At 43.9% G+C, this 20596-nt stretch overlaps 1 protein-coding gene across 1 annotated transcript in view; it reads left to right on the forward strand.

Moving 5' to 3' along the window:
• The first annotated feature begins 14816 nt into the window (after positions 1 to 14816).
• Positions 14817 to 20596, forward strand: part of ext1b (exostosin glycosyltransferase 1b) — a 147861-nt gene continuing 142081 nt past the window's right edge. The window contains exon 1 of the mRNA XM_079521755.1: positions 14817 to 16882. Coding sequence (XP_079377881.1) covers positions 15927 to 16882 — 956 coding nt within the window. The 5' untranslated portion in view covers positions 14817 to 15926. The remainder of the gene's footprint in view (positions 16883 to 20596) is intronic.

The following is a 20596-nucleotide window of genomic DNA, read 5'->3' on the forward strand; positions in this document are numbered from 1 at the left end:
CTGGCATTGGGTCCTTTAATCCACATCTTTATTACGTCATCATTGAGAGCTAGTGATCATTGAGAGCTACCTATACCAGTTATACCCTGACGTCATTTGCTGGGACGGTGCATACGCATCAAGAGTAACCACAGTATACCGCTAATCAACTTACAAATTACATATACATATACATAGGAACATTACCTCTAATCTTCCCAACACTAAAACATATCGTCATTATGTCACCATCAAAAACCAATTACATTCTGGCATTGGGTACTTTAATCCACATCTTTATTACGTCATCATTGAGAGCTAGTGATCATTGAGAGCTACCTATACCAGTTATACCTTGACGGTCGACAGTACTTGCACGCTCTGCTTGCGCACTAGTAGGCCATTTATGGCCTACTTGTGTGCAACAAGCAAGTAGGCACTCGACAGAGTGCAGTTCTAGTTTACTCTATGTCAGCAGGGAGAAATGGAGCTGTCTGTTTGGCTGTACTTGGCTAATCGGTGCAATCCCCCATCAGCAAAGGCCACAGCATTCCTCCCCTTCTCACTCTCTCCATCTATCAGCATCCCTTTCTCACCTCCTAGAATGTCTATACATCTTCTTGCCTCTGAGGGTTTATCTAGCTATTGCAGTGTGTGCTGGTATCACTGACAGTATGCAAAATACATTTGATGCTGATTGGTGTAGATGTTTGGTAAATTACCCGGAGAGAGAGAGAGAGAGAGAGAGAGAGAGAGAGAGAGAGAGAGAGAGAGAGAGAGAGAGAGAGAGAGAGAGAGAGAGAGAGAGAGAGAGAGAGAGAGAGAGAGAGAGAGCGAGAGAGAGCGAGAGACAGACAGACAGAGAGCGAGAGACAGACAGACAGACAGACAGACAGACAGACAGACAGACAGACAGACAGACAGACAGACAGACAGACAGACAGACAGACAGACAGACAGACAGACAGACAGACAGACAGACAGACAGACAGACAAAACATAATATCCTCCTGACGAAGATAAAACGTAGGGGAGATAGAATAGGAAACAGAGAAAGTGAATCACAAAGAGTGAAAGAGGCTTTTGCTTCTCCACAGTTTTCAGCTGTGTCTTATATGCGGATCAGGATTAGGGAGGCCACGGCTGTCAGTCAGCTCGCTGCCAGGAAACCCAGTTGGCAGCACAGCAGCCAAAAAAATGTGGAGCTGGGCATGCAGGACAGAGACCGGAGCAAAGGTAACAGGATGAGAGAGAGGAGGCAAGCAAGAGGAAGTTCAAAGCAGCGAAGAGAGGCGAGCCCTGCTCTGATCTCAGTGGGGTTAATGCATCGACGTTCAGCCCGGCTGCAATGCTTTAAAATCAGACCTCTTCAAAGAGACTGGCTGGAGAGCGCTGTATACATGTAGGATGCATCAATGCTGCTGTTGGTGGTGGTGGACGGTGCTTGTGTCATTGCATGCATGTAGCCAACAGACAACAGTACATATAGACTACTATACTACATGTCAGTGGACATGTTTTTTTTTACACAGACGTGCTATAGTAACTATAGCACGTCTGTGTAAAAAAAACATGTCTGCCTGTGTGAGCAGCATCTGTCTGCATGCGTGTCACGTGCAAACGGAGAATATAAAACATATGCATATATGCAGTGGTGGAAAGTAACTAAGTATATTTACTTAAGTACTGTACTTACTTCTACTCCACTACATCTACTTTAATACTAGTTACTTTGTAGATTTGGATTACTATTACAAAACATACAGTAACCACTTCAGCACTATATACATTTTGGCCATTTTAAAATAGCTGATCTACAAGCTCACAATGCATGATGATGCGACGCATTGTGAGCTTGTGGATCTGCTATTTTCCAAAGATTTGTACACATTTAAAAACTTGAAATGAGACAGTCTGCATAATTTAAAAAATAAAGTACATTTTGATGCCAATACTTTTGTACTTTTACTCATAAGTACATTTTGAATTTCCGGACTTTTACTCATAAGTAACGCAAGTAGAGTATTTCTATATTACAGTATACTTTTACCGCAGTAAAACATTTGAGATACTTTTTCCACCACTGTAACATACAGTAGTAGAAATATGAAGACGTGATCTGTTTCCCATGCTTTGCCGGCTGTATCAGTGGGATTACTTAGGTCCATTTATCATTCTATATGAGTGCGGCTCGCATGGATAATTGTAAATTAAGTGGATTACTGCACGGTGGCAATCCCACGGGGTATTAGAGAGCCTCTGAATGCATGCAAAAAACCCTAACGTGCTGTATAGCCAGCAGGGGCCCCGCAGCAGCAACATCAGCACTTTCTGGAAGCAACGATATTACGCCTAGGTCTCTTTTTCGAGGGATTCCGATTTAATATCAGTGCAGCAGATTTAATGACACAGACACTCATTATGTTTCGGAGCCTCTGACATGGGCTGATGTTTCAAGTGATTGGCACATCATGCAATACGTGAGTGTGCTTTAAATTTAGAATCTCAACTATTCATCAAAGAACTCTTTCATGGGGAGGAATAGGCCCCACATGCTTTAGAACTAACCAGTCTCTTTCCTTTCCTTTACTTTACTTTTTTTTGGCTTTAATCATGAAGTTAGCACACATAAGTCATCAACTACTGTATGTGAGTGTGTGAAGTACTTCCAACAGGGCTTTTTTGTTTTGTAAGGAGAATCTACCAGATGTATTCTCTCTCTCCATGCTTCAGTGGACTTATACCATCCAAATCCCACCAAATCAAAAAATCCGGCTTGAATGAATTGCAGGGGAATACAAAGGAGGAGGCAGTGGCAGGAATTTCTATTTTAATGAGGACAAAAACCTATCACCACATCTAACATGAAACGCTTCATTTGCCGCTGCTGCCAGCCTGCATGCCTGCGCTTCCCTGAAGAATTCTGGGACTAAAATTCCACAGTTTCAGCTCAGTTCGCTTTGAGCCCTAGCAACAAAACGATGGCCCTGCCACCCCCCACCCCACGTAAACCCAGCTACGTTTGCCCTGAGCAATCTCTGTTCCTGAGTCGAAAGGTCATTTTAAATAAATAAAGAAAGGGGGGGGATGGTCACTCTGCATCCCACACACTAAGTAAAGCATCTCTTTGAAAAGATAGCCAAGGCTACATCATTTAGCACTCAGCGGCCCCGGAGCTATCCAGGAGACTGGTACTACGAGAACACAGCTTCCATGCCTGCGTTCACTCCCACTCACTTGACACGGCCACATCAGTCACACTGCTCTGTTACCAGAACTTTGAAATCTCTGGGTCTACTTAACATTCTACCCATTGCTGATGTCAACAGTGAGAGAATGGATTGTCTGCTGAATTAATGTTCTGCTGCCTTGGTTGAGTTTAAGCCCGCAAGGTTTTCAAATGACAGCAACACATTTTTTTATCACTTTAAGTAAACTTCTCTGAACTTTTACCCTTAAAATTTGAATGAAATCAATACTAGGAAAGAACAGCTCAGGTGACGAGACAAAAGGAGGGGTATGAATATTTGAAAAGGTTTGCATTGTTTTATTTTCCAAATAGCCCAAACAGGGACAGAGACAGCAGTGTTTCTCTTATGGAGGTGCACACACTCCCAGGGAGACCATGCAGAAGAGATTACACACTACATCAGTGCAACTCAATTCTCTGCTTTTATGAGGCCCTCCACAAGTCTTTACAACAGCAAGTCTATTGGATTTGCGGCTCGTTATTCTCAACTGTCCACACACGCACACCCACACACGCACGCACGCACGCACGCACGCACGCACGCACGCACGCACGCACGCACGCACGCACGCACGCACGCACGCACGCACGCACACACACACACACACACACACACACACACACACACACACACACACACACACACACACACACACACACACACACACAGGCCCTTGTGTATAGATAGACAGACTCACTCCCATAAGCAAACATACCATACTGTTTCAGTATTTTATAAAGGGTCTATTGGGTTATTAGATCAGAGTTGGTGCACACTAAATTGGCATGCACACACAAAGAAATTCAGACAGTACACAAACACATGCATGTGCACGCACGCACACACACACACACACACACACACACACACACACACACACACACACACACACACACACACACACACACACACACACACACACACACACACACACACACACACACACACACACACACACACACAGTATGAGTATGCCCTTTGCCAGTCAGGCTGTTCCAGGAGCCCAAACTCGTTACATCATCCAAAGGGTAGCTTTATCAGCCGTGATCAGCAGCAGCCTGAAGACTCTCAAAGGCTGTTTTGTCTTCCCCCTGCCTGGAACTCCCTGAACCCAAGGATTACCTTCCAACTATGGGTATTTGTTTACCACGGCCTGAATTTGCAGGCCTTTATCATGGCTGCCTGCTGTCGCGGGGAGGAAGTGCTTTACACGCGGCTTATCAGCGCCAGGGGAGCCTGAGAAAGCCCAGGTAATCTAGCTCTTGGCTTTGTCAAACGTTTATAGTTTGTTCGTTTAACTTAACGCGTAATAATACCACCAAATGGTGTTATTAGATAAGACGAGTGGTTATCCTTTTGTTTTGAAGTATACAGTGTGGATGAGGAGAATAGACAGCTGAGCTCACGCTAAAACATTATTGAACTGTCTCCTGTCATAATTATGCTGATTATGATTTTGTTAAGAATTATTGCGTTTTTGTTTTTTTTCTAGTTTCTAGTTTCTGGCTTTTTCTAGTTTTGGCGTCTCTGTTTGTACTCCAGGGTGCATTTCATTGTCAAGGTCAATGGGGCAAAAGGAAACAGTTGCACATGGCCAGGTGAAGAACTTGTTCACAGTTTAGGAGGAAGATTTCTAGGACGCAATATCCTAGGATTGTAAAACTTGCTCGGTTATCTTCTTATAATCTGAGGTCGTTGTTTGTTGTTGAAGGAATCTCAGATGAAACGGAAGCATGAACAAGAAAGACTGCAGACATCAGATGCATTCATTTCAGAAGGGACAGACACTGCAGCAGCTTGGACAGTTAATGCCTTTAGTACTAGAACTAGAACCTGAATAAAAGGCTTTAACTGGCCGAGCTGCTCCAGTGTCCATCCCTTCTGCTCCTGTGACTATAGCCGTAATAGGCTGAGGCGCGCTGGTAGCTACTAGCTAGACTCCCTTTGTTCTCAAGATGCATTAATTTGTTGTAGCAATTAAAGCATGGAATTAAAACAACCACAACTAGAAAAGGTCTCCACCAGGGCAGGTCAGGTCTATAATAGGCCAATGTGAAAAGGGTGCCATTTGTTCTTATGCCTTTGATGGCAATTGGATGATTTTTGCATTGGTGGTGCTATAACAGGCCAATGTGAAAAGGGTGGGATATATTCCTCAGCCTAGTAGGAAAGTGCGTGAAAGATGTCACGTAAATTGCACGCTGCGTTCATGATTTGAGGCTTTTTGTTCAAAACGGGCCATTCCTGTAAAATTTGAAAGCCAATGTTAGCCAATTAGAATGGAATATGAAATATCAGACAGATCCGTCTTGAGCACATGACTATAGAGATACTGTATACTGTAACGATTTGCGGGACTTTTAGACAATATCTGGGGGAGTGCAAAACATACTCTCTCCCGATGCCTTCAGCCTGGTGGAGACAATGAAGGTACTGTACAACATACAGAGTTGTTGCTGGCTACTGTATATAAAAAGAGAAGCAGTACTGTTTTGCATTTCGTTTTAAGTTTTTTTTTCCTTCAATACATTTCAATATTGTATTGATCTATCTATGGCTGTACTGATCTGTATCATGTGATCTTTACCATTCCCAGTTTCTTTATGAAGTCTAAAGACCGCGACAGACTTGACGGAAACATGTTTTCTTCTGCGTTTGTATTGGTTAAGTTGGTTGTATGGATTTGTTGTTGATGAGTCACAGTTGATTCAGTCACTATGAAATCCTATTTAGATCATTATCATACACCACTACTACTACATTGTGAAAGCATTTTTGTTTGGCCAAAATAAATGGAGAAACTGAGACACTGTCCCTGTCCTTTTCTTTGCTTGCTACCATTCATCTTTGGATGATGTGTTTTTGAAAAATACAACAGTTTGCAGAGACACATATTACATGCTGCATTCAGTATTACTGAATGCATCTAGCTTGTAATATGTTTTAATTAAATTCAACAATAACAGGTACAACAACACATCAGTAGCCTATAATCCTGCTAAAACCCATGCAGGACAAACCACAAATGGGGCTCATTGTAAAACAAGAAAAAATGAAAAATCTCCAAATATGTCGTACCGTAAAAAAAATCTCTAATTTTCCCTTAGCCCGTTGAGAAAAGCCTGTTCATATCGACAGCAGTGGTGAAAAAAGTACTCACATTTTGTTCTTGAGTTAAAGTATCAATACTGCAATATAGAAATACTCTGTTACAAGTAAAAGTCCAGAATTCAGAATAGTACAAACGTATTGGTATCAAAATGTACTTAAAGTACCAAAAGTAGAAAATACTCTTTATGCAGAATGTGCCAATGTGCCGATCTATAAGTACAGCACTTGAGTAAAAGTACTTAGTTACTTTAGTTTCCACCACTGATATCTTAACACGTGATTATGCAGGAACCCCATGAAGGGATGAGAGTGAGCGCCCTCTGGAACGACACACACCCAGGCCTCTCCATCACCAGCATATTCCAACGACGAGCAGTCAGGCAGCGCTGGCCTGACTAACCACAGGATGCTGGCCTGCCTCCCAGCCAGCCCTCACTAATTAGTCCCCCTCTCCTAAGCTAATTGGCCGATAAAAAATGAGAATGGCCTCTTCACCCGAGCCCGAGTGTGGTTGCCACCAAATGGCAGCAGGGAGGATTATATGGGCTTATGAGGCATGGTGACATTCGACGAGAACCATTCCTCTACTATTAATCTCCCTTTGTCATATTATACACACTTTGTCCCTATAGCTCTTCTATGACACTTTGAGAAATTGGTTGAGAAACTTTACCCCACGGTTGACCTCCCACAACCTATTATTTGTCGTTGACCTAATTACGTAATTCTATTCTTTTTTTTCTGGGGGAAAGTTATTTTAACTTTTAAGTTCATCAATTTTCTTTCTTCAACTGTAAGTTTGGTTTGAAAAGCATGTGTCCATTACAAAGAAAGCACATTTCAATCGGTCATTTTGTATGAACTTTTTTTTAAATGGGAAATGATTTCAAATGTGTATTACCGGTATTATTATTATTATTATTATTATTATTATAACATAAAACAAACCAGTACTATAGACATACTACTGTAGATGAAGCCGTTACAATGTCTGTAGTGCACTGCAGTACCACTGCTGTTAAAAGCATTGGATTTCCTACTGTGTGTTTGCCTGCAAAACATAACAATCAATAAATATCCAGCATATTGAATGTGTAAAAATAGCAATATTCTTTCAAATGGATGTACTGACTGGCACAGTTCCAAGTAAGGTCTAAGTTCTGTGTTCATTATGCACTGCACATAGTGCAGGAACAAAAGCCCCAAAAGTTGACTATACCCCTACCCGAGGTATAACAAAACGGGACATAGTTTTTTCATATCTTTAGGATGTCCCCTTCATGAAATGAAGTGTCCCGAGATTTACTTTTACTGCAAAAGTCATGAAATTTATCCATGAAGTGACTCACCATATAGGCAAAAAAAACGCCTAACCAGAAAGATGGAGTTCCCCTTCACTCCTTTGCCATTTTCTACCTGTTGCTTTTTTTTACATCATACTTGCACAGATTGTCTACAGGTAGTGTCCCTACAACCCAAAACAATCAGAATGCAAATATGTGGTTCTATGTTGAATCAGCAGCCTTTTATATAGGACTTTCTATAGGCGGAATTTACATTTCTGAGGAATGTTCCCTTGTAATCCTGATTCCTCATACTCTTCTATAAGGGGCAGTACAAAACCTGACGTTATTTCATTACTTTGACCTGTCCTCTTCATGAAATGGATGGCCAGAAGTTCTACTTTTCCTGCAATAGTCATGAAAGTCTTCAATAAAGTGATTTACCAAAAAAGAGCAGAAACATCCCCACAAGTTAATCATGCACCATGTTCCACTTAACTGGTTGGATTTACATAATATTTTCACAGATTATCTACATGTACAACACTCAAATGCGGACCACTACGCCTGTGGCCTGGGTCATGTGTCATTCTTAATGACAAATAATCAATCCACAGTTTCTTTCTCATTTTCATTTATTCTTGCAATATTTCCAAATCAACAATTATTTTGAACAGTGAGAGGGACTGAGCAATTATTTTTTTCTGTTAATTTTTCAGCAGGTTGAATTAGTCAGAAGCATTGGGACAGTCCATGTAAACACATGAGCAATATTCTGTGCAGCGCAATCCCACAGACAGACATTGGCACTTTCTACTTTGACTGCAATCCTTATCATTGCAGTAGAGATGGGTGAGATCTCTTACTGCTTTTGGTGCAGGCTCTTTTTTGAACATGACAGGCTGCAGTGATGCATCATCCTTTAGCACCCAGCCCTTCCCAACTGGATTCCACAGAAGGGGTTTGGGGACATGACTGTGGCACCATATACCAGTTTGGTACATAGCCCGTTGAACGTGCTGTTCAAAAGCATCCTCAGTGGGAGGCAGATGTGAGACTGGCATGTCTGTCGTTGATGCAAGAGTATGACGGAGCTCATCCAGACTGGAACATGGCTGGCCCTTTGCCTTCTTTTTTAGGCCGTAGAGAGTGAGGGCATATTGTCTTGCACCTGTTAAAGCCTCTGGTAGACTATCTGTCAAGCCAAAGGTTCTCAGACCTTGAAGCTCATTTATGTGCTTCTCCAGCTTGTTAAAAGCTGTTGTTTTGCCTATTCTGAACAGGCTGCTCGTTGTATCGCACCCGGTCAATGCGTGGCATGCTGGAAGACTCTCACAAAAAGCTGTTCCCAATTTATCTGAAATAGCAGACACTGGGATGTATCGTTGTCTATCCCCATGACCAGCGTGCATGAAAATGGTAGCTGTTCCAAGGAGTCGTCGACTGACATAGTAGATAAGCAACACAAGCACATCAGTATCATCACTTTTTACAATGATTGTGTTGTATTTGTGAGAGAGGTGGATTGCATGCAGTACCATTCTGGTGTCGGCCTCCTCTTGGGTGCTGTACAACTCTGGCAAGCAGCGGACTCCTGTATGGTCAACAATCCTGACCTCCTGACCATTTTCAAATCCTCCTGCCAATACAATGGAATCTTGGTCTTTGAGTCTTGACTGTGCTCCAATGACGTAGTTAGACACAAACAAGCAAAGGGCTTCTTTGTTACCACAGCTCTGAAGGTACTGTCTATAATTTGGAACGTTTCCTGTGCCTGTGATATGATGTGTTTTGCGGTCTGTTACGTTTCCTCTTCTCTCCCTCTCAAGACACTTGATTGACTGTGGATTATCATATCGATCAAAAACTATGGTGACACAGTTTACATTCTGACTTTGATTCAGTAGAGAAAGAATTCTCCGCAACACACACTCTCCAAGATCATTGAATGTTTGAAATCCAGAATCATTCAAAATCTGCAACATGACCATGCCATCTATGATATGAGCAGATGGTGAAGCAGCATCTGGCAAGTGAGTTCCATCTTCAACAGTAGCCTCCAGTTTCTTTGCCAGTGTTGCTTTTGCAGTTTTCCGCATACTTCCATCATCGTGAAAGAGAGAAGGTGGAACGGCAGCCAGCTCATGGGCTAACACATCCTCCATACATACTTCTCTTTGTTTAGACACTGCCAACAATCTTCTGAAGAGGATGTCTGAATCCATTGCAATCTGTCCTTTTGTTTTAGAAGTCAATGTCTTCCTCATATCAGCAAAGGTGGCTGAACACTTTCTGGACTCTGGAGCCCAGAAACTTTTAGATTTGACTTCTTTGACCAACCGTTCTTCAATGAATGTCATGCTCTGCTTCTTTCCATCTTCAATGAAGTTTGACAACTCTTTGGAAACTTTATCTGATGCCAGTTGCCCGGTTGCAATGTTTATGAGCATGTCAGGAACGGTGTCTAAGTCAAATGGGTTTTGCCTTTCTTCCATAACCTCCATGATTTTTTCCACATCTTTCTCATCCCGATCCATCCTCGATGCTCCATGCTCATGATGAGTTTCCGGAAGTTGTGAATTATCATCACAGAGTAGCTTCATAGCATCCACATACTCTGCAGTCTTGTGCCTAGTCATGAGCCATCTTGTGAGAGCGCCTTTTTTTAGTGTGAATCCTACTACTCCACCTTGGCTCTTCCCTTCACGATTCACACTTTGCTCCAGTGCTTGGTCTGTGGAGACACAGTTGAAGTTTTTTCCCCCTGATTGGCGGACAACAAAACCCCCTTCTTTCAGGAATTGATATTCCTCTGGTCTCTCTTTTTCAAGGGCTCTCATTTCTGCCACATACAGGGGAAGATATTTTGAGTAGTTGGACCTTCCCGCTGCTCTGAAATGAAATGAAATGAAATGAAATCTAAAGCATCACACATGCAGCTCAGATGCATTTCAAAGTCAGCACTACGCTCTGCACGGAGCATTTTCAACAAAAGGTCTGCTCCTTCCATGAACCTCAGCCAGTATGCAAATGTTGCCGATTGTTTGCTTCCAATCTCAGAGAACTCCTCAATCACACTCTGAATGGCATCAATATGCTTCATCTCTAAATCGTCCACCAGATGCTTTGCTGATGCCTTGTTCTTTGCCTGAAAGGCATGTTGAATATCTCTCAGGTGTTGCTCCATCTCACGTGAGATCAGCGTCCGGCCCTGTTTGGTTAGCCATGATGTCATTTCCTTCCAGAAGAGGCGAAACAAAGCCTCCAGGGTGAGTTTGATGCATCGAACTCCACGTGACAATTGTTTTCCCTGGATCAGTTGTCGGGCAGTTCCTTCAGCATACACATCCGATTCAACCATAATGGAAAGGAGTCCACCATCTCCATATAGTTTCCCAATACTGGCGATGTATGCCATCGTGATGTGCATGCCACCAAGTCTCATAGTGACCCTGCCCTCCAATGATTGGGGTTTGGCCCAAAGTATTTGTTGGGCTTTGCTGTAAATAGCCAAATCTGCTGTCACAAAAATATGACTCTGCCCCAATTTCGATGCTAACTCCACTAGGTTTAAGAGTGCTGTGTAAATTGTTGAAAGGTCTGTTGGAGGTGCTCTCAAGAAAGGCATGTACTTCACAGTTGTTAATTTACATGTTGGTGAACTGACAAATTCATTGAAAGCCGACCATGCTGGGATACTCTGCGGACCTTCCTTCATTATCCTGCTCATTTTCCAAGCTGCGTCTCTTTTTGCAGGTTGACAATGTTCTGAATCCTCCGCCTTGTCAATGCCTGGAGGCTCAGGTCGTACTGGAGGCTTTTGGTATCTGGAATTGGTGAATGATAGAACATTAATTAAACATTATAATGTAATTTAATGTAGGCCTACATACTGTATATTTGAAATATTTAGTGAGTTGTAATGTATTTCCCAGTACTTACCTCTGAATGACATCTTCATTGACATCATAGGTGTCCAAGGCATTCAGGGATTTCTCAGGAACTCTTAAGACACGGTCAACATCAGCAGAGTTGTAACCACATGTATAGACAACTGTTGCCATGGCATGAGTGGTGTTTTTCCCATCAAGTGTTTCCTCATTCTGATCGAAATTGTCTATTGCTGCATGAATAGGTACATGAGATGAAACCCCTGTCATCCCTTGTGGAACAGATCCTTCTGTATTTCTTTTGATCTCGTCTGCAGCAACAGACGTGAGGAACTGTCTCACTTCTCCATAGGATACACAATGACCCAATCCATGCAACTCGTTAATGATAGTTTTGCTTCCAAACTCATGGTGTACAAGAATGGCCAGACCAAGTGTTATGGGGGTAGAGATTTTGCAGCTTTGTGCAATGATATTGTGACAAATAGCAATTACTGGCAGTTTTTGCCTTTGTTCCTCTGTCTCTTCATGGGTCTGAGCAGCTTGGAATGATTTTTCATCAACACACCAATGTATGAAATCATACAATGGATTTGGCACAAAGTCACGGCAGTGTGAGAAAGAGAGGTCATCACTGCTTGCATAGTATTTGGGGTCATGATGAACACTTTCCATTGCTTTCCTTATAATTCCCGATGCTCTGTGTAGGATTTGATTAACCGTTAGATTCTCATCCATGTTCAACACATCACATTCAGTGGGGTCCTGCATTTCATTGTCATTTTGGTCCAGGGTTGAAGCTTGCTTCATAGCATCACCTATGGGCATCATATGTGAGCATACAAGGTCTGAAAATCCTGAGCGCTTCACAAACACCAGTTTATCGCCATAATGCCTGGTCAGCCTTTCTTTCAACTTCCAAGATCTGTACCTCCCTGGCTCGTCAACTGCATGGTCTTGGAGATTCTTCCGATATGTTTCAGTGAGAGAACTTAGACATGACACGGTCATTCTTTTTGATAACACAGTGTTGTTTATTTCCTTTGTTAACTCAGCAAATGCTTTGTCATGGGCAGTTTGTGGGTCTGACAAAGACTTGCGTTTGGCTGCTTCAATATTTCTTGCTGCAATATAGCGTGCAAGACAGCTCCGATGATATTTTGCATCATTTGCAAAAAGATCTGGGTGAGCAAGCATCCGTAGATGCATTTCTTCATCATGTCTTTCAGAGGCTGCATGTAGGACTTTGTCCCTTGTACCCTTTCCTGTCCCAGTACAAATGGCAGTAAGGTGTTCGGGTCTTTCAGAGTTTCTCCCACATATAAAACAGTCTCTCTGAATAACGAAGCTACTTGTGTCCTTTCGTGATAATCTCGCCTGTGAGACTGACGGTTGTACGGCTGTTTTGCTTTCAGCTTCACTTTGCACAGGTTTAACGTGTCGTGTATACAATTTTCTGCATGCAGTGTGGAAAGATACTTTAAGCCTGCCTGCAAGTATGTCGTCCATGTGTGGGGATAGCTTTCGTAAGACATCATCGTCTTTTTGTTGAGCCGCATTTAAAATTGTTTTGATACCATCCAAAGTTGGATTCTTTACAAATGGCTTGCTTTTTTCCCCTTCAAGTTCCTGGTCACATATTATGCAATTAGTCAATAGATCTGGTTCTTCTTGTGCTCTTGCCATAATTTGACTGTAAAGAAAATGATAAGAAGAATGATGATACATGGAGAGAAGGTCACCATACCTGATCTGCAATTTACTACAGTAATACAATATAGGCCTACTTACATTTAAAGATCATCTGGAACAGGCCAACACAGTTTCTTCTCTTGCCAACATATGCATGCTTCTAAAACATGTGATATGATAATAATTACAATGAGAAAATGTGATAACCAGTTTTTCCACTTACTTACTGAAAATGGCAGATCTACGAGCTCTGATCTGCAATGAACAACATCATTGAAATGTACTCACCTTCAAGGATCAAGGGCTTTTTCTCCTTCAAGTTCCTGGTCACATATGCATTTAGTCAATATATCTGGTTCTTGTGCTTTTGCCTTAATTTGACTGTAAAGAAAAGGATAAGAAGAAGAATGATAAATGGAGAGACAGTCACCATCTACTTGATCTGCTACTTACTACAGTAATGCAATATATACTGTACTTACATTTAAAGATCACCTGGAACAGGCCAACACAGTTTCTTCTCTTGCCAACATATGGATGCTTCTAAAACATGTGATATGATGTATAATTACAATGAGAAGAAGTGATGACCAGTTTTTTTTCCACTTACTTACTGAAAATGGAAGATCTACAAGCTCTGATCTGCAATGAACAACATCATTTAAATGTACTCACCTTCAAGGATCAGATTCAGTAAGGATCATCTGCATTTCTCCTCTGACCTCTGCTGCTGCCAGTCTCAACTCAAATGCAAATGGTAACACAGCCAGGTGTTGCAAATTATGCTAATTAAAGACTAAAGTGACAGGCAGCAGCTTCCTCACTCAAGGAAATATTGTAAAATAAATATAAATTTAAACTCATATTAAAAATATTAACTGATTTTTCTCATTAGCATAGTATTCTGCTGCATGCACAGGGCCCATATACTTTTATGGACATTTACCAATGTGGTGAATCACTTAATTGAAGACTTTCATGACTTTTGCAGTAAAAGTAAAACCACTGACCATCCATTTCATGAAGAGGACAAGTCAAAATTATGAAAAACACTGTCAGGCTTTGTACTGCCCCTTATAGAAGATATCACCAGGATTATTGAGGGAACATTCCTCAGAAATGTAATTTCCGCCTATAGAAAGTCCTATATAAAAGGCTGCTGAATCAACATAGAAACAAATATTTGCATTCTGATTGCTGTGGGTTGTAGGGACACTACCTGCAGACAATCTGTGCAAGTATGATGTAAAAACAAGCAACAGGTAGAAAATGGCAAAGGATTTTCTTGGAACTCCATCTTTTAGAGTAGGCGTTTTTTGCCTATGTGGTGAGTAACTTCATGGATCAATTTCATGACCTTTGCAGTAAAAGTAAATCTCGGGACAATTCATTTCATGAAGGGGACATCCTAAAGATATGAAAAAACTATGTCCCGTTTTGTTATACCTCGGGTAGGGGTACCTCGAAAACTAAGCCTCTTTTTGAGGGTTTATTCCTGCACTAACAGTGCTCTGGCTATGAATGGGTGCATTTTGAAGCACCGCCCTTTCCGGCCCCACCGATGAACCAATAGGAAGAGACCCTTTCGCACCGATGGGACGTCACGTCAGCTGCCGTCGTGTCGGGATTGGAATGTTACAGGCTAACAATCGGAACAACTGAGCATTCGGTAATTGGACACTAGGATCAAGGAATCTGGTCTTTTTTGAACATTTTGCGTGTGTCGTGGAACTCGCACATTGTAACTGTAAAGTGTCGGAGGCTGGTTGCGAACGAGTGCGCTGTGCGACCAGTTAAGTTTGTTCGCTCCGGGGTCCCATTTTCACCGATGAGATTGTTTTATTTTTGCGCGTATGTATGATCATGGTCTACTATCGGGAGATTCTTCTAAATAAGAAGATAAATGCAGGGTTTCGTGAGGTTACAGTTTCGCCGCTGATCCGCTCCTCCTGCGTTCCGACGCGTTCTTCTCTCGTTCATGGACCCGTGGAGTGGCCAGACGCCACCGGTGGGGAGAACAGCGTGGAATAGGACACCTTCACTCCGGGGCGTTTGGGTCTGAGCGCCGCCGCGGCAGCAGCCAGCCAGCCTGCCCAGCCACAACGGCGGCTTCTACCGTACGCCGCCTGCCCACCGCTCCGGTCAACGCGCTAAGCACTTTCCATCCAAACCGTGGGATACCTCTTCGCCTGGAGGAGCCACGGGGACCCTCGTCACTCTCTCATACAGGGAGGGGGAGTTCGCAGACGGCTGGTCGGGACACCTCTACCCCCGGCGGGCGCTTTCTTTCTTTCTTTCTTTCACATTTGAATAGATCACACAGCAGCACAGCCTGAATGAGTGAAACGCATATTATCTGATTGTTGTGGATCCCAGGCAGGCAGCACTGATTTGTGCATACAAGCCGCTGTGTGTGTGTGTGCGTGTGTGTCTGTGTGTACTGTTGTGCAATGGAATAAACTCTATAAAAAAAAGAGAGGAAGAGGAAGACAACTCATATCAAATCGCCCACATGCTCTGGATCAATCGCTGGATCTCTGAACGGAATACGCAGACGGGGCGAGGTGGAGGAGACTCTTTGGCTGCAGGTTCGGGATCGTTCAGGTCGGCTGCCGGAGGATGGAGCAGCGGAGTAGCAGGAGGTGGTGAAGAGAGGAGCCTAACTTCGGGCCACTTCAGACTTCTCATTCGCAATCGACGCGCCCCTGTTCGTCGGACACATGCAGGCCAAAAAACGCTATCTAATCCTGCTCTCCGCCGGCGCGTGTCTAGTCCTGCTCTTCTGCTTCGGAGGGGTCCAACTTCCAGCGGGGGCGAGCAGCAGCAGGAGCCGGCATCATGACCGCAGCCGCAACGGATACCGGCCCAACCAGCCCTGGCCCCACTTCTCCGACCCGTTACAAGCCTTTCTGCCCTGGGACCAGCCGGACACCGAGGAGTACAACCTCCACGTATCGCCGCGGCAGAAGAGGGACGTCAACAGCAGTGTTTACAAAGCCAAGCGGTGCCGCATGGACTCCTGCTTCGACTTCGCCCCGTGCAAAAAGAACGGCTTCAAAGTTTACGTTTACCCGCAGCAGAAGGGCGAGAAGATCTCGGAGAGCTACCAGAACATCCTGTCGACCATCGAGGCGTCCCGGTTCTACACCTCGGACCCGGGACAGGCGTGTCTGTTCGTGCTGAGCCTGGACACGCTGGACCGCGACCAGCTGTCCCCGCAGTACGTGCACAGCCTGAAGACCAAGGTCCAGAACCTGCCCCTGTGGAACGACGGCAGGAACCACCTCATCTTCAACCTGTACTCGGGGACGTGGCCGGACTACACGGAGGACCTGGGCTTCGACATCGGCCAGGCCATGCTGGCCAAGGCCAGCATCAGCACGGAGAACTTCAGGCCGCAGTTCGACGTGTCCATCCCGCTGTTCTCCAAGGAGCACCCGCGCACGGGCGGCGAGCGGGGCTTCCTCAAGTACAACGCCATCCCGCCGTTCAGGAAGTACATGCTGGTGTTCAAGGGGAAGCGCTACCTGACGGGCATCGGCTCGGACACGCGGAATGCCCTGTACCACGTCCACAACGCCGAGGACGTGGTGCTGCTCACCACCTGCAAGCACGGCAAGGACTGGCAGAAGCACAAGGACGCGCGCTGTGACAAGGACAACGCAGAGTATGACAAGTAAGTTGGGGGGAAACACGAAGGTTAGAATCATTAGCAATGGAGTGTATTCCCCTTTCTAAAATTGAAAGGAAAAAGGCATCATTTGTGTGTGTGGGGGGGCTTGTAGTTGTGATAACGGTGGTATCTGGTCTACAGTGAATTGAGTGAAATACAGAGGGACTCCTGGTGTGTGTGTGTGTGTGTGTGCGTGTGTGTGTGTGTGCTTGATGACAGCTTGTGGTATCTGGGTCTACAGTGAAATACAGAGGGTCTCTTGATGTGTGTACCCCGTCTGACAGTGCTGTGTGTGTGTGTGTGTGTGTGTGTGTGTGTGTGTGTGTGTGTGTGTGTGTGTGTGTGTGTGTGTGTGTGTGTGTGTGTGTGTGTGTGTGTGTGTGTGTGTGTGTGTGTGTACTCCGTCTGTCAGTGCAGTGTGTGTGTGTGGTACCCCGTCTGTCAGTGCAGTGTGTGTGTGTGCGTTAATAAACATGGAATGGATGTGAAATCGTGTCAGGGCCATTACAATCCATCGGCAGTGTTTTTCAGGGAGCCCTTATGGTTGTGAATGTGAGCCTCTCTCACTGTGCCCCCCCTACTCCTAACCTTGCTCCCTCTGAAGCGTGAACGAGAAGCTCTCTCCAGCCACTGCCAGTCTATTTCCTCCCCGGGTTGTGGCGTAAATCACCCGGACATCCCCTCCTCTTGGTGGAGGAATTCAGACCCACTTCACTTCATGGCAGCACTGCAGCTAAGTTAGGATATGCACGGGCATGTTTTGATTTGTTCTCTACACGGCGCAAATTAAGCGAAAGTCAAGTACAACAAGACACTGGGCGGTTGTGATAATATTCCAGTATTAGCCAGTGGGTTTCCACCTTTTAATTCTGAAGAACCCCTGTTTGATATGCATGCATTAGGCCACAGACCCGAATCTACACTGTGAAATCCCTGTGTAATTGAACAATGTTCCATTTTTACACCCTCAGTCAGTTTTACAGACCCGTGAGGCAGAGCCATCTAATAGAAGAGTTGCGATATTGAGGGGGCAGAAAACAGCACGTCACATGGTTCATGTATTCGCGCGAGCCCATAGACTCCAATGCATTCCGTAAACTTCCGGGTTGTCCCCATTCAATAGAAGTCTATATGTAGGACTGGCCCCATGAAGTGAACGGTGTTTGCGTAACTCTGTCTTACTCTATGCCGTGAGGGTCCACACTGTCACCATGACCTTGCAATGAAGTAACACCGATTCACACTTTTAAAAGGCCCACTTCTATAAAACGTATATAACTATAATCACGGTTATGTAGCTCATGACGGGTGTAATAATTTTGTTTGAATTATGAAGGTGTTTAGCAAAAATATATCAGTCATGATGTGTTAATTATCTCTTTAATTTTCATGAGTTATTGCCCTAACCCCCTCCCCCCCATTGCGCCCCCAGGGACAGTCGTTTACTTCTAATTTCCCAGGTCTCAGTTTTGTCAGGGTGTAATGAATGTTTGAGTCAGTCAACAGCAATAGTCAAAGGTTTGGTATTTTTAATAAAGAGGGAAGCTTTGTCAGTGAGGTTTACACAGCAAGATTACTTAAGTTTGGCTGCCAAGTTCACTTGTCAGTGAGTGATGCTAGTTTGATTTGCATTTATCTGCTTGTGGTTTCTATACCTTCCGTAATCCTGGATAAACTCAGGCAGGCATGTGATAACAGACCCTCCACAATGTGTGTCTCTCTCTCTCTCTGTCTATCGGAGAAAGGGAGATTTGTTGCACTTGGAAAGTAAACCCACCTGATCACCTGATGCAGCAAGAGATGGATAAAGGTTTACAACAGGGCAAATAAGTGGAAAGAAGATCTAGCCAAATTCTGTCTGGTCACATACTGTAGTGTAGGCAGAGGAAGTTTCCCCTTCTTGAACTTGAATTGAACCCTTAAACTCCTCCTTCACTGACACACTGAAAAGGCCAAAAAAGCAGTCCTGACAAATTTTCACAAGAATGTGCATGTCTGTCCATTAGTCATCCTTTTCTGTAGATCGACCCGTCGCGTTTCCCCCAAGTCTCTTTCCCAACCCTCTCTCCCTCTTTCTCTCAATGGATGCCTTTGGCTCCATGTCACCTGGAGAAATGTGTCATCCGTTATCTGACATTCCTGTTGTCTCTGGATAGCACACCTCTCTTCTCTGCTGCTGTACCCGGGGTTCTGTCTCCAAAGACAATCTAGATAAAATATTACATTTCCAAATGCTAAACCATTGATTGATTGAACATGTACATTTCAAGAAAAGCCAAATGGATAATCACAAAAGCTCCAAAGGTTTGTTCCATTGTGGTCAATTTACCTCACTCAAGCCTGACTGGCATAGACGGTCTCAGTACTTTTATAGAAACCAACTTTATGACGGCTAAATGAGAGGAGCATATTTGTTTTCATATTTGGATTGATATTTGATCGTCATTTAACTTAAGTTTCGATGGATGTCAATAAAATATTTGACTTCTCTATCGCCGGCACTGACTTCCCTAGCTGAAAATAGACTCTCTGGACAGATCTATTGAAATGCAATCAATCATATTTTGTTCTTGGGGCACATTTCTTTCAAAGGCAAATAATGCAGTGTGTTTTGCTCATGTAGCATGTAGGTTTTTCTCCCAAAACGTAATCCCATTCACTGACTAGACCACTCAACAATCCTTTAGTCTGGTTGTTTTGACAACAAACTGTATTTGGATTTGGCAACATTGCCAAAAAAAGTGAATACACACACCCTGAATCCATTTCTTCTTGTGTCATTTAAGGACCAGTTTCAAAGTAACTTTGAAACTGGTCTTTTCATTTTAATTTAATTTTGCTACCTTCCACTGCTGGGTTGTGCTTTGAGAGACACCAACCTACAGTAGATCCCTGAGCTAAGAGAATCTATGGCCAGCCAGCTAGCCTGTTAGCGCTCCATTCCCACCAGGCAGAAGAAGGAGAGCAATGCCTTGGAGGGACGTCGTCGTGGCGTCATGGAAGTGAGGAATGCGCACACGTGTCAGAGCAGCTGTTAGGGGTTGAGGAAGGAACGCTGCCACAAGGCAGGCAGAGTCCATGCACAGTATACATACATACCTGGACGCTTTTCATCATGCATTTACCACTCAAGCCCTATATATCACTCAAGCCCTATAATAGTAAAAATAGCTGATCTACAAGCTCACAATGTGTTGTGATGCAACACGGTTTGAGCTTGTTGATCGGCTATTTTTCAAAATGGTTAACATACAATGCATACATACTCTTGCAGGATAGACAGAATGGGATGGCAGGCTGCTGGCATGCTATTTGTCATCCGCCATCAACGCGTGCACGTCACATCACACACTCACTCACACATGCTCTCATGGGTGGCTTGTGCTCCAGCTTGGACGTGTCTGTCTGGGTTCGTCTCTGCCTCTTGCCCTCCAACCTCACTACCTTCCAATGGAATGCATTAGAGCAGGAGGGGACATTGAAGGCCTACTTAGCTCTCTGTACACGATCAGGCAGTCACATCATATGACCACGTCCAGCACCCACCGACAGACAACTATCATCATGTACACTACACACGCACACAAACAACATGACCATTGGCATACAGATACACATTGACAGTTATACACCTGTGCATACATAGACAGGGTTATGTCCATTAACATGCGTTGAATGCGTTCAATTTGTGTGTGTGTGTGTGTGTCACGCACAAAA

This window comes from Electrona antarctica (genome assembly GCF_951216825.1).
Source record: "Electrona antarctica genome assembly, chromosome: 15".
NCBI classification, from domain to species: domain Eukaryota; kingdom Metazoa; phylum Chordata; class Actinopteri; order Myctophiformes; family Myctophidae; genus Electrona; species Electrona antarctica.